General features: G+C 29.1%; 5 protein-coding genes and 1 long non-coding RNA gene across 7 annotated transcripts; 3 read left to right on the top strand and 3 right to left on the bottom strand.

Annotated features, from left to right (window-relative positions):
• Nucleotides 1-1,053: 1,053 nt before the first annotated feature.
• Nucleotides 1,054-1,631, top strand: LOC112904528 (40S ribosomal protein S28). The gene is made up of 2 exons (XM_025974710.1): nt 1,054-1,334; nt 1,539-1,631. Exon 1 carries the CDS (start codon nt 1,134-1,136, stop codon nt 1,329-1,331), a length of 198 nt encoding a protein of 65 aa, XP_025830495.1. The 5' UTR covers nt 1,054-1,133; the 3' UTR covers nt 1,332-1,334; nt 1,539-1,631.
• LOC108744631 (alanyl-tRNA editing protein Aarsd1-B) lies at nt 1,503-3,902 on the bottom strand. 2 transcript variants are annotated; one of them, XM_025974709.1, is made up of 9 exons: nt 3,886-3,902; nt 3,632-3,765; nt 3,440-3,568; nt 3,220-3,379; nt 3,074-3,166; nt 2,894-3,018; nt 2,585-2,835; nt 2,198-2,512; nt 1,503-1,964 (listed from the first exon to the last, which is right to left on the bottom strand). In XM_025974709.1, exons 2-9 carry the CDS (start codon nt 3,668-3,670, stop codon nt 1,847-1,849), a joined length of 1,230 nt encoding a protein of 409 aa, XP_025830494.1. In that variant the 5' UTR covers nt 3,671-3,765; nt 3,886-3,902; the 3' UTR covers nt 1,503-1,846. The 2 variants fall into 2 exon arrangements, with proteins under 2 accessions (XP_025830494.1, XP_025830493.1); XM_025974708.1 differs by lacking the exon at nt 3,886-3,902 and having other exon boundaries at nt 3,632-3,844.
• A 317-nt stretch (nt 3,903-4,219) lies between these two features.
• On the top strand, nt 4,220-6,514 carry LOC108744719 (translocon-associated protein subunit alpha). The gene is made up of 5 exons (XM_018480623.2): nt 4,220-4,424; nt 4,554-4,748; nt 4,876-5,199; nt 5,388-5,582; nt 6,189-6,514. Exons 1-5 carry the CDS (start codon nt 4,361-4,363, stop codon nt 6,263-6,265), a joined length of 855 nt encoding a protein of 284 aa, XP_018336125.1. The 5' UTR covers nt 4,220-4,360; the 3' UTR covers nt 6,266-6,514.
• LOC112904527 lies at nt 6,381-8,053 on the bottom strand. Its single transcript, XR_003231167.1, has 2 exons — nt 7,889-8,053; nt 6,381-7,753 (listed from the first exon to the last, which is right to left on the bottom strand). It is a non-coding gene; the product is annotated as an uncharacterized LOC112904527 (long non-coding RNA).
• A 2,310-nt stretch (nt 8,054-10,363) lies between these two features.
• Nucleotides 10,364-10,945, top strand: LOC108744636 (40S ribosomal protein S28). Its single transcript, XM_018480501.2, has 2 exons — nt 10,364-10,648; nt 10,853-10,945. Exon 1 carries the CDS (start codon nt 10,448-10,450, stop codon nt 10,643-10,645), a length of 198 nt encoding a protein of 65 aa, XP_018336003.1. The 5' UTR covers nt 10,364-10,447; the 3' UTR covers nt 10,646-10,648; nt 10,853-10,945.
• On the bottom strand, nt 10,817-13,127 carry LOC112904529 (alanyl-tRNA editing protein Aarsd1-B-like). The gene is made up of 8 exons (XM_025974711.1): nt 12,946-13,127; nt 12,754-12,882; nt 12,534-12,693; nt 12,388-12,480; nt 12,208-12,332; nt 11,899-12,149; nt 11,512-11,826; nt 10,817-11,278 (listed from the first exon to the last, which is right to left on the bottom strand). Exons 1-8 carry the CDS (start codon nt 12,982-12,984, stop codon nt 11,161-11,163), a joined length of 1,230 nt encoding a protein of 409 aa, XP_025830496.1. The 5' UTR covers nt 12,985-13,127; the 3' UTR covers nt 10,817-11,160.
• Between the last annotated feature and the right edge of the window lie 12 nt (nt 13,128-13,139).

The following is a 13,139-nucleotide window of genomic DNA, read 5'->3' as shown; positions in this document are numbered from 1 at the left end:
ATTTTATTTTTCCAATTTTATTAAAGTTTATGCGGTTTATATAAGTCACTTTAGGGAAGTTTGTGTCTGGAAAAATAATTAACTGGAAAGTTTCTCGGTTCCTCGAGATGATAAAAGATACTGTGATAAGAGTGGCCTAGTTTCGATATCGATATCTGCCTTATTTTTGTTAGCAATGAAAAAGGAAAAAGTAGTAGACGAATAGAAGGGGCCAATCATTATCAAACTGCTGCGCAGAATCTGATGGGAAGGTAGAGGAAAGAAAATGGAACATACTAAGTACCAAATCTAAATGATCTAAATCGTTGTGCGGGAAATATTTTTACTGCATTCATTCTAATTTTGTTAGATTTTATATTCAAGTCGCGCATGTTTTAAAATGATAAATAATAGTAAATATTTTCCTGAATTTGAATTTCAAGAATGTAAAATTAGATGAATACCTACTATGAGTGTTGTAGGTACCTTTTTAAATGAAAATTAATTGGTTTTGTTATTATTATTTATACAAAACTATAAGTGTGAATTTCAAAAAATGTTTTTTAATAAAATATTTTATGAAAAATCCTCAAAGAAACACGGCAGAGATTGTGTTAGTGAGAGCTACCGCATTTTTATCTGCATCAACCACGAGTCCAAACAATAGCTACTGTGTTGTCATATCCCTGACCCAGTTTTCAGACACGTGTTGTATTAGCCCTTCTACTTTTAAGCCTTCGGTTGATATATATATTCGTATATCCCAAGTTTAAAAATACACGATATGAAATAGCTGCTGCCATCTATAATCTTCTAGCAAAAGAAATTACTTTGCGTTTCATTTCATCAGAATTGCAGTAAACTTTTTGTATTTACCTAATGAAAATAATTTTATATTTAGATACTCTAAACTAAACAATAAATTATTTATTAAACTGAAGAATATATTCTTCGTTTAAATCCACCTTGTAATTAAAAAAAAATATGGTAGTGAAGAACGCTAACAATTGGTGACATTTTATAATTATGATTGGTAGTCTAGGTATTTCCACAGATTCATACATAAAATCTTTATCTATGACACAATCTTTTTGACAGCGGCTGGCAAGGGTAGTTGTAAAACACGTGCTTTTTAAAATAATTTGTTTAAGAAAATGGATAAACAAGTCGTTTTAGCCCGTGTTATTAAAGTTCTAGGAAGAACTGGCTCCCAGGGACAGTGTACACAGGTGAAAGTAGAGTTTATTGGTGAACAAAATCGACAAATCATACGTAATGTAAAGGGGCCTGTTAGAGAAGGTGATATCCTCACACTGCTCGAATCCGAACGTGAAGCTAGAAGATTACGATAACTTGTAAGTAATTTATTGACAAAAATACAATAACTTTATTAAATAGAATGATTGTGTTGTAGTGAGTTGAGCTTGTTGGAAGTTTACGAACTGCTTTTTATAGTACTTGATAAGTAATTGCATTTTTGTGAATACAGAATGGAAATATAGAATGTAATTACGTATAATTCATTTAATAGTGTCTAATAAGCTCTGTTTTATTTACAGCAGACCACTTCAAAACAATTACAATGGACAACAATATTGTTTTTAGGTCTTAAGTTATGTAAGTAATAATTCAATAAAAGTGATTTTCCAAAATCTCCTTTGTTAAAGAACACCTTATTCTTTTAAATTTATTTATTTAGTGTTCAAGTTTTTTAAATGCATAATGCAGAAGAACATACAAATACACTTTCAAAATTAGTAACAATATAACAAAATTAAAACCATTATGTCTGACTAAATGTAGAATTAAATACATCATAAACAATATGTTTACAAAGTGTAATACTTAAGTCCAAAGTTTTAATAAGTTATTTGAAATGATTTTTTATTAACTCTTCAGCTTTCTTCATATTTGCCATTTTGGTAACTTTGGCTTGAAACTTTTTTCCTTTTCCTGCACCTTTTCCTTCCAAAATATTAGAAATTCTATAAATGAAATGGAGATTATTAAAAAGGAAATTTAAAGCTATTTTTACATATCACAACAGAAAATTAATAATACATTATATGGTTGTACAGTTTTGGATTCAAGATTCAGCAAAATATTTCAGTAATACTGAATATAACAAGGAATAATCAAAGATAAAAAACATCACTTTTGTAAGAGTTCATGAAAAGCTGTTAAATTATTCAATTTTAAAATACACAGATAGACTTACTGATTTCCTAAATTTTGCACATCGGACTCTTGCCCATACAAAACAATATTTCCTGTTGTTTTCTCGTCTCCAACGGCTAAGAATAAAAAAGTTACTGTTTCTGTATCATTAATTTCTCTTAAAAATGTATTAATGTAGTCAACATCAGCTTCTTTTTTATAATGAATAAAAAACTTTGGATGTGGTACAGAATTTTTCAGTTTCTGAGCTTCAGCTATTGCTAGTTCTTTTAAAACAGACTGTAAATTCTTGTTGATCAATTTTGTGTTTTTCTGAAGTCTTTCAACCAATTCGTAGTGCTGATTAGGATTATTGCTGCAATATAAAAATGATGTCAACTTTCATTTTTTTTTTTTAGAGAATGTATATTATCTCTTCACTACATACTTTAGTAGTGTTGTTAATTTTGCTTCTCTTTCCAAGCAAGAACTTAATTTTTTTAACACTCTGTTTCCAACAAGAAAGTAAAGTAGTGTTTTATTTTTCCTTTTGCTCTTCTCAGAGTGTAGCAACTTAATTACTTGCAATTGACTTAAATTTGTAACATGGGTGCCACAGCACATATTACTTTCCACATCTTCAATGGTAATAATTCGAATATCACCCTTATGATCATCTGGTAAACCTCTAGTTCTTGCCTTAAAAAAAGTTACTCATGTGTTGGATCGTACCTAATATTTGAAGATGTCTATTTACTTTTATTTCATTAGCTGAGTTACTTTCTTTAATCACTTCCACTGACACCTTTTTTCCTGACCGAATTAATTCATTAACTATTTCTTCAGCACTGCTAATTTGCTCAGGAGTAATAAATGGGGTATCTTGAAAATAAATTAAATTTAAGATAAATATAATTGAAGGAATATCAATTTTTACCTAATTCTATATGAGATACTTCTTCTCCAAGCCACCAAGAAACTGTCGGAAATTTAAATTCGCGATCTATTATGGCAGTAATTAAATGTTGTCCTATAATTAAGGTTTTAGAACAATTACCTTTAAATCATTAAAAAAATATTTACCAGAATGTTGTTGCATATGATCAAAACGTCTTGGCCAATCAACTTTTTGTTCTACGGAATCACCAACATTAAAAGGTTCAGTTACAAAAATTATTGCTTTGTCTTCTTTTCTTGTTACTTGGAAGACAGGTTTATCGTTTAAAAAACCATAATCACATGGCTAAAATTAATTTAGGAACAGTGTTGTTATACATTAGTTTATTTTAAATTGAAGAATTACTTGTCCTCCTCCTTCTGGAAATAGAATCGTATCTTTCAGTATAATTTCGTAACCATTTACAGAAGATTTCTTGCCTTCTTTTGTGGTATCAAGAGATGACTTGGTACATGAAATAACAGTTGATGTATACTAAAATTTTAATTAATGTAATGCAATTCGTGAGTAGAAATTCCAATAGAGTAGCATACCTACCTGCTTAAGAAAGCTATCTTCTTGGCACTTAAACACCATTTGAAATGCTTTTGTTTTTATGTAAAAGAGTTAAATCCAGCCAACTTTTACCAAAGTTGATCTTCAATTACTAATAATTTAGTGACATTTATTTCCTGAAATTGTATATAATTTGTTTGGTAAGAAACATTTGTATTTTATTATTAAAAGAGTTATTTAATTTTTAAATTTATCACTAATTATATAAAAATATGATAAAAATGAATAAAAACTACCCTCCAAAAGTTAGGCTAGAATCATAGAAGTGATAAAAGTCTATGGTGATATGTTTATAGATATACGACACTTATGAATAGCCTATAGAAGTACTCATTTAGACTGATCGAGTAAATGATGCCGTTTTTGTTTTATTTGTCTCTGAATGACTCTTTAATTTACTAGACTTTTATGAGGATTAAAGTTCTTTCTAAATATTCAATTTTTGAACATAAAAACATGTTTGATCATTTTGAAAATAATTCAAAAGCATATTTATTATGGAAAGCTACTTAAAATTTTAGTAGGGTCAATGGTGGGGGTGCCATGTGTCCGAAGTTGTGACGTTGGTGCCACGTAAAATTAGAGCTGGAAGTTTAGCGGATTTTGAGGTTGCATTCTAATAAATAATCATCAGTTGCTGTTCGTATGTTTACCGCATATGAAGTTGAAAAACTACATTAAAAATCATTAGTAGAAACTGTATCCATTAAAATGAAATCTATTTTATTCTTAGCTTTGCTTGTTTTACCTTCGATTTTATTTATTATTGGTGATGGTAAGTGTTGAATTTTATTTTAAATTTCGATTTGGTCTTTAGAAAATGTTTCAGTAACTGCTACTCCTTTTAACTACAAATTGCTTGATAGATTGCTTGTGTTTTAACACCAATAAATTTTATTTACAGGACAGAAGGTGTTTGCTTATGCCCAAGAAGATCCTTTAGAAGAGGAAGCAGAAGTAGAAGGAGAAAACGACATCGAAGATGTTGCAACAGCAGGTGAAGAATATGAAGAAGAGGAGTCCCAAAGTACAGCGTCACCAGATGCAGATACAGCTTTATTATTTGTGAGGCCTTTACAAACACCAGGTGTACAGATGGGTAAGTAGGGTATTATTCTTTCCATATTTAAAAGATTGATATAACTAATTTATTATTATATTATTGAAGTTAGTTACACTAATTTATTATTATATTATTGAAAAATTAAGTAAGCCATTCCTTGTAGAAATCCCAGCTGGTCGACCTGTAGAATTCCTTATTGGGTTTAGAAATAAAGGTAAAGAGGACTTCATTATACATACAGTTGAAGCATCCTTCCGCTACCCTATGGATTTCAATTTCTACATTCAGAACTTCTCTGCTCTTGCATATAACAAACTTGTATCCCCTTCTCAAGAAGCTACAGTGGCCTACAGCTTTATTCCTTCTGATGCCTTTGCTGGAAGACCATTTGGTCTTGCCATTAATATGGCATACCAAGATGCCAGCGGTAATACCTTCCAAGAGGCTGTTTTCAATGAGACTGTATCAATTATAGAATTAGAAGAAGGTAATTTAATATGTGTACAAGCAAACTTTAAAGTTATTTTTCCTCATTTTTTGTAACTCTGTTTTTGTAGTAGTTTTATAAAAATTATTGATATTGGACTCATCCAATATATCTTGAGTACTTAGTAATTATTGCTTGTAATTAATTGTTTGAGAATGGAGTTTTAATTCAAACTTTACTGGTTATAGGTTTAGATGGAGAAACTTTCTTTTTATACGTTTTTATGGCAGCTTGTGTTATATTATTGATGGTTATTGGCCAACATACGTTATTGTCCGTTGGTCGTAAGCGTACAAATCGCAAGGCTCCAGTTGAGACCGGCACAACCAATCCTAATGATGTCGACTATGACTGGCTTCCCAAACAGACTTTGGCATCCTTTAGTGAGTATTTAGAAAGTAATTTTCCTAAAACTTTAAACATTGTAACATTCTGACTATTTCGTTGGATTTTTTTTACTTAATTTGGAATACTAATATAGAAGAAACGTAATTCTAGCGAAAGTTTATTTTCCTGTTTATTTATTTGTGCGGAATTAATTTAGTGGGAAGTTAAATATTTGCTGTTTATTCAATAATTACTTTTCTAGTCGTGTTACTTTTCATCTTTTTGAACATAGTGAAAATCTAAAATCATTTACATTTTTTACTGATTTCATATCACAGTATTTTTTCTTTCTCTCTTGTAGATAATGTACTAATCTGTATAATTAATACCAATTCAAGAGTAATGCTAAGTCGTAGGTACATATACCATATTTCAATTTAAAAGTTCAAAAGTCTCAACATTTTACATTCATTAAAAATATATGAAAATATTACATTATCTATTAGGAAGAAAATATATTAAATTATATAATCTTGAAAAGCTATATAATTAAATAAAAAATGACTACTATAATGATACTAAATTTTGGTAAATTTGTTTAATTTTACGATAAATAATAGCTTGTTGAATATGAAAGTCTTCCATTCATGTCTTGTTTGCAGATAAGCAACAGAAGTCACCTAAAAGTACAAAAAGTCCTAGACAACGTAAAGCGCAACGCAGTACTGGATCTGAGTAGAAATATTTTGATTCATAAAATGGGTGTGTCAGTTGAGTTTTTGCGAAAACATTTGTTGATGCGTTCACAGACTAAATACTCTTAGTGTTTTTGATAACACAAACAACTGTGTTCCTTTTTTTTTTAAGGGACGTTGTTACATTTCCATTACCCTTTGTACTTCCTTTTTTAAGTGCTGTTATCATCGACTTAAATTGATTTCGTTTTAAACTGGTAATTTGATTAAATAAAAGCGAACACTTTTTTATATATATTTTCTTTCATTGTGAGAACCATAACAAAATTGTTTTTTTTTTATTAAATTAGAAGTCGAATGCTTATGTGGTTGTGAAATGTATTTATTTTTCTAGATGTAAATTTAATGAAGAGACCAGTAGTTTTAATATAATTAGTACTTCTTTGGCAAAATTTAAATATAAATGATTTATACTACTACGTCTGGCAAATTAGTTTTATTTCTTTTTATAGCCACAAATAGGGTAAGGTTGTAATAATAAGCCATTAATCAGTCTAAATTTTGTTTATTTCTTAAAGACATTTTAATACATTCTACAGATGGTTTATATGTAATAATTAATCGTTTTATGAAGAGGAAACCTAAATAAATTATGGAACAGGGATACTGTGAAATATTTTACGAAGATTAGAATTTTAATAATAGTTCTTTATTAAGTCCATGTATAATAATAAAAGTACGTATAGTGTAGTTGCTCTTCACTAAGCACCAAAAGGTAAATGGACTTTCTCACTTTTTATGTACTTAGTGTAATAATCGCACTTTATTTCAGTGCGTGCCAAACAGATTTATGCAAGCTGCTCCTTTTATATTAAATTTGTTGTTAATTACATAAATTTTTATATAAAATCTCTTAAAATTAAGAACTAAAACATCAATTTCTCACTTTTCTATTACATATACTGTTTTCTCTTTAATCCTTGCCTCTACCATTTCAATATATTCACAGGTCTTTTTCTCTTAATTCTTCTGTTAATAAGTTTCTCAGATCATCCTCTTAGTAAGTTACCCTTTTGTTTTGTTTGTAGCATAAGAAACGGCCCAGTTTCTCCTTTCATTACATCTTACTACATTATTTAAATACTTTGCCTTGTTTATTACTGGTTTTATGTCCCTACATACACAACTATAAGTGGAGTCTTCAATCGCTTTTTATTCCTTAACTGTCTCTCTACTTGTTGAAAATTTCTTCCTCTCCTATACCTTTTAAGAAATTTCAGATACTTTTATTCCATATAAGATCCTCAAACAATCTGATGGCTTACTGTTTAAAATTGTTCTTATCTCTTTTATTAAACATTTATATTGATTGCTGATGTATTTTTACAGTGTAAGTGAAATTAATCATCTATTAAATGTGTCTTTAGTTACTGTACTTACTAATGTATTTATTTCAGAAGTATAAAAGGTACATTACTGCATTTGAATGTTGTTTATTCTAAGTTTTTCCCAATTATTTCAGTCCATGCGATCTGAAAGTAGTAAGTAGACGTTACAAAAATAAATAAATATGGGGTAAATTATATAATATAAACGTATTTTTAAATAATGTTTGCATAATGGATATAAATTTGTAGGTTAAATTGGAAGTTATACACTTTACGTACCTTATTAATCAATTGGCATTGCCGATGTGTTTATGTTGCTTTAGTTTTTATTAAATACGTATTATCCTTCTCTTCTAAATTGAGTAAATACCTATTTTTAATACATTGTAAAGTAATTTTGATAGTTTGTATAATTTGTCAACATGAAGAAATGTAAACACACACTTCGAAGTTGTACAACTAGCCGTAACTTTGGCGAAAAATTACTAGAAATGAAGAATTGCTATAAACTTTTCGTCTGTATAATGATTAAATAAGTAATTACTGATGGTTATATTATTTTTTCTGACCCATACATTGTTGAAAAACATAAATTTAACTAGTTCTGTAATTTCTAAGATAATTATTCCGTTTAAAAAATAGCGGTTATAGCGCCACTATTTATAGAAAATTTACCATGTAACTTATGTTCTCCTAATACAAAATCGGGCCTTAAAATTTTGTTCATGCAAAGTATGAGTGTCTGGCGCATCCACCAAAATTGAAACCATTTATTGCAGTAGTATTACTTGTTAATCATTTTATAAGTCCCGGCGCATCCACCTATATCTTGAGTACTTAGTAATTATTGCTTGTAATTAATTGTTTGAGAATGGAGTTTTAATTCAAACTTTACTGGTTATAGGTTTAGATGGNTTTGGAAAAATTCTGTAGTTTCTACATAAATATGTGTAACCATCAAGTCTAGTTGTAAATTTATAAAGTTCTTCTTTTTATTTTGTTTTATTGTTCAAGTTTCAATATACTATTATTGTTTTTATTTCTAGGTTGTGCAAAAGACCATATTTCGTTGCTAAAATTATTTCTAAACATACTGCACTGAACGAAATAATTTTTAGAGTGAATGTTTGTCTGTAGGGTGCCCACTCATTCGAAGTTTGACTATAAATAGGCTACAACGGGGTCAGTGGGTCAATCAATGTTTGGCGTCCCGGCGCCTGTCGCCGAGCCCCGCCCGCACCAACTGTGTTGGTTGCGTTTACTATCGATCCCCTTATCATCTTCTTATTCTTCTTGTGACCTCCCATGCAGGCAATTTCTGAAAATCCCCTTTTTAAACAGTTATGCATGTTGTTTTGTTACATAATATTGCTACTATATGTATAAACAAAAACAGAAACATAAGAATGCACTTTTATTTTTTTGTTGTGCTGGTTAAGTAATAAATAAATAAATTTTAATAATTTTAAAACGCACCCATGATAAATAGATTAGCATAAAAACGTGGATCATAACAGTACTTTTCTTTTTTCTCTGAATGTTATCAACTCGCCACTAATGTATCTACATATGTATAATATATTGTATATATTTCTAATTTTTTATAAATTTATTAATTCTACTGTTTTTCTTATATTAAACTATCAAAATTAGCAAACAAAAATGAGCTTTCCATTTTAATTAGCTGCTGTAAACTAAATTTTCAATTTTATTTTTCCAATTTTATTAAAGTTTATGCGGTTTATATAAGTCACTTTAGGGAAGTTTGTGTCTGGAAAAATAATTAACTGGAAAGTTTCTCGGTTCCTCGAGATGATAAAAGATACTGTGATAAGAGTGGCCTAGTTTCGATATCGATATCTGCCTTATTTTTGTTAGCAATGAAAAAGGAAAAAGTAGTAGACGAATAGAAGGGGCCAATCATTATCAAACTGCTGCGCAGAATCTGATGGGAAGGTAGAGGAAAGAAAATGGAACATACTAAGTACCAAATCTAAATGATCTAAATCGTTGTGCGGGAAATATTTTTACTGCATTCATTCTAATTTTGTTAGATTTTATATTCAAGTCGCGCATGTTTTAAAATGATAAATAATAGTAAATATTTTCCTGAATTTGAATTTCAAGAATGTAAAATTAGATGAATACCTACTATGAGTGTTGTAGGTACCTTTTTAAATGAAAATTAATTGGTTTTGTTATTATTATTTATACAAAACTATAAGTGTGAATTTCAAAAAATGTTTTTTAATAAAATATTTTATGAAAAATCCTCAAAGAAACACGGCAGAGATTGTGTTAGTGAGAGCTACCGCATTTTTATCTGCATCAACCACGAGTCCAAACAATAGCTACTGTGTTGTCATATCCCTGACCCAGTTTTCAGACACGTGTTGTATTAGCCCTTCTACTTTTAAGCCTTCGGTTGATATATATATTCGTATATCCCAAGTTTAAAAATACACGATATGAAATAGCTGCTGCCATCTATAATCTTCTAGCAAAAGAAATTACTTTGCGTTTCATTTCATCAGAATTGCAGTAAACTTTTTGTATTTACCTAATGAAAATAATTTTATATTTAGATACTCTAAACTAAACAATAAATTATTTATTAAACTGAAGAATATATTCTTCGTTTAAATCCACCTTGTAATTAAAAAAAAATATGGTAGTGAAGAACGCTAACAATTGGTGACATTTTATAATTATGATTGGTAGTCTAGGTATTTCCACAGATTCATACATAAAATCTTTATCTATGACACAATCTTTTTGACAGCGGCTGGCAAGGGTAGTTGTAAAACACGTGCTTTTTAAAATAATTTGTTTAAGAAAATGGATAAACAAGTCGTTTTAGCCCGTGTTATTAAAGTTCTAGGAAGAACTGGCTCCCAGGGACAGTGTACACAGGTGAAAGTAGAGTTTATTGGTGAACAAAATCGACAAATCATACGTAATGTAAAGGGGCCTGTTAGAGAAGGTGATATCCTCACACTGCTCGAATCCGAACGTGAAGCTAGAAGATTACGATAACTTGTAAGTAATTTATTGACAAAAATACAATAACTTTATTAAATAGAATGATTGTGTTGTAGTGAGTTGAGCTTGTTGGAAGTTTACGAACTGCTTTTTATAGTACTTGATAAGTAATTGCATTTTTGTGAATACAGAATGGAAATATAGAATGTAATTACGTATAATTCATTTAATAGTGTCTAATAAGCTCTGTTTTATTTACAGCAGACCACTTCAAAACAATTACAATGGACAACAATATTGTTTTTAGGTCTTAAGTTATGTAAGTAATAATTCAATAAAAGTGATTTTCCAAAATCTCCTTTGTTAAAGAACACCTTATTCTTTTAAATTTATTTATTTAGTGTTCAAGTTTTTTAAATGCATAATGCAGAAGAACATACAAATACACTTTCAAAATTAGTAACAATATAACAAAATTAAAACCATTATGTCTGACTAAATGTAGAATTAAATACATCATAAACAATATGTTTACAAAGTGTAATACTTAAGTCCAAAGTTTTAATAAGTTATTTGAAATGATTTTTTATTAACTCTTCAGCTTTCTTCATATTTGCCATTTTGGTAACTTTGGCTTGAAACTTTTTTCCTTTTCCTGCACCTTTTCCTTCCAAAATATTAGAAATTCTATAAATGAAATGGAGATTATTAAAAAGGAAATTTAAAGCTATTTTTACATATCACAACAGAAAATTAATAATACATTATATGGTTGTACAGTTTTGGATTCAAGATTCAGCAAAATATTTCAGTAATACTGAATATAACAAGGAATAATCAAAGATAAAAAACATCACTTTTGTAAGAGTTCATGAAAAGCTGTTAAATTATTCAATTTTAAAATACACAGATAGACTTACTGATTTCCTAAATTTTGCACATCGGACTCTTGCCCATACAAAACAATATTTCCTGTTGTTTTCTCGTCTCCAACGGCTAAGAATAAAAAAGTTACTGTTTCTGTATCATTAATTTCTCTTAAAAATGTATTAATGTAGTCAACATCAGCTTCTTTTTTATAATGAATAAAAAACTTTGGATGTGGTACAGAATTTTTCAGTTTCTGAGCTTCAGCTATTGCTAGTTCTTTTAAAACAGACTGTAAATTCTTGTTGATCAATTTTGTGTTTTTCTGAAGTCTTTCAACCAATTCGTAGTGCTGATTAGGATTATTGCTGCAATATAAAAATGATGTCAACTTTCATTTTTTTTTTTTAGAGAATGTATATTATCTCTTCACTACATACTTTAGTAGTGTTGTTAATTTTGCTTCTCTTTCCAAGCAAGAACTTAATTTTTTTAACACTCTGTTTCCAACAAGAAAGTAAAGTAGTGTTTTATTTTTCCTTTTGCTCTTCTCAGAGTGTAGCAACTTAATTACTTGCAATTGACTTAAATTTGTAACATGGGTGCCACAGCACATATTACTTTCCACATCTTCAATGGTAATAATTCGAATATCACCCTTATGATCATCTGGTAAACCTCTAGTTCTTGCCTTAAAAAAAGTTACTCATGTGTTGGATCGTACCTAATATTTGAAGATGTCTATTTACTTTTATTTCATTAGCTGAGTTACTTTCTTTAATCACTTCCACTGACACCTTTTTTCCTGACCGAATTAATTCATTAACTATTTCTTCAGCACTGCTAATTTGCTCAGGAGTAATAAATGGGGTATCTTGAAAATAAATTAAATTTAAGATAAATATAATTGAAGGAATATCAATTTTTACCTAATTCTATATGAGATACTTCTTCTCCAAGCCACCAAGAAACTGTCGGAAATTTAAATTCGCGATCTATTATGGCAGTAATTAAATGTTGTCCTATAATTAAGGTTTTAGAACAATTACCTTTAAATCATTAAAAAAATATTTACCAGAATGTTGTTGCATATGATCAAAACGTCTTGGCCAATCAACTTTTTGTTCTACGGAATCACCAACATTAAAAGGTTCAGTTACAAAAATTATTGCTTTGTCTTCTTTTCTTGTTACTTGGAAGACAGGTTTATCGTTTAAAAAACCATAATCACATGGCTAAAATTAATTTAGGAACAGTGTTGTTATACATTAGTTTATTTTAAATTGAAGAATTACTTGTCCTCCTCCTTCTGGAAATAGAATCGTATCTTTCAGTATAATTTCGTAACCATTTACAGAAGATTTCTTGCCTTCTTTTGTGGTATCAAGAGATGACTTGGTACATGAAATAACAGTTGATGTATACTAAAATTTTAATTAATGTAATGCAATTCGTGAGTAGAAATTCCAATAGAGTAGCATACCTACCTGCTTAAGAAAGCTATCTTCTTGGCACTTAAACACCATTTGAAATGCTTTTGTTTTTATGTAAAAGAGTTAAATCCAGCCAACTTTTACCAAAGTTGATCTTCAATTACTAATAATTTAGTGACATTTATTTCCTGAAATTGTATATAATTTGTTTGGTAAGAAACATTTGTATTTTATTATTAAAAGAGTTA

This window comes from Agrilus planipennis, unplaced genomic scaffold, assembly GCF_000699045.2.
Source record: "Agrilus planipennis isolate EAB-ADULT unplaced genomic scaffold, Apla_2.0 scaffold16, whole genome shotgun sequence".
Classification (NCBI taxonomy): Eukaryota; Metazoa; Arthropoda; class Insecta; order Coleoptera; family Buprestidae; genus Agrilus; species Agrilus planipennis.
This window is presented reverse-complemented; position numbering and strand designations above follow the sequence as displayed.

Bases quoted from the DNA above. Each gene is read 5' to 3' on its own strand.
- LOC108744631 (XM_025974709.1), bottom strand. From the start codon at position 3,670: ATGGTGTTTAAGTGCCAAGAAGATAGCTTTCTTAAGCAG. The intron at 3,167-3,219 runs GTAAATATTTTT...CCTTAATTATAG, and splicing joins TCATATGCAACAACATTCTG to GACAACATTTAATTACTGCC. The intron at 3,019-3,073 runs GTAAAAATTGAT...TTTATTTTCAAG, and splicing joins AGTATCTCATATAGAATTAG to ATACCCCATTTATTACTCCT.
- LOC112904528 (XM_025974710.1), top strand. From the start codon at position 1,134: ATGGATAAACAAGTCGTTTTAGCCCGTGTTATTAAAGTTCTAGGAAGA.
- LOC108744636 (XM_018480501.2), top strand. From the start codon at position 10,448: ATGGATAAACAAGTCGTTTTAGCCCGTGTTATTAAAGTTCTAGGAAGA.
- LOC108744719 (XM_018480623.2), top strand. From the start codon at position 4,361: ATGAAATCTATTTTATTCTTAGCTTTGCTTGTTTTACCTTCGATTTTA. The intron at 5,200-5,387 runs GTAATTTAATAT...TACTGGTTATAG, and splicing joins AATTATAGAATTAGAAGAAG to GTTTAGATGGAGAAACTTTC. The intron at 5,583-6,188 runs GTGAGTATTTAG...TCTTGTTTGCAG, and splicing joins ACAGACTTTGGCATCCTTTA to ATAAGCAACAGAAGTCACCT.
- LOC112904529 (XM_025974711.1), bottom strand. From the start codon at position 12,984: ATGGTGTTTAAGTGCCAAGAAGATAGCTTTCTTAAGCAG. The intron at 12,150-12,207 runs GTAAATAGACAT...ACTTTTTTTAAG, and splicing joins ACTCAGCTAATGAAATAAAA to GCAAGAACTAGAGGTTTACC. The intron at 11,279-11,511 runs GTAAGTCTATCT...TTTCATTTATAG, and splicing joins GTGCAAAATTTAGGAAATCA to AATTTCTAATATTTTGGAAG.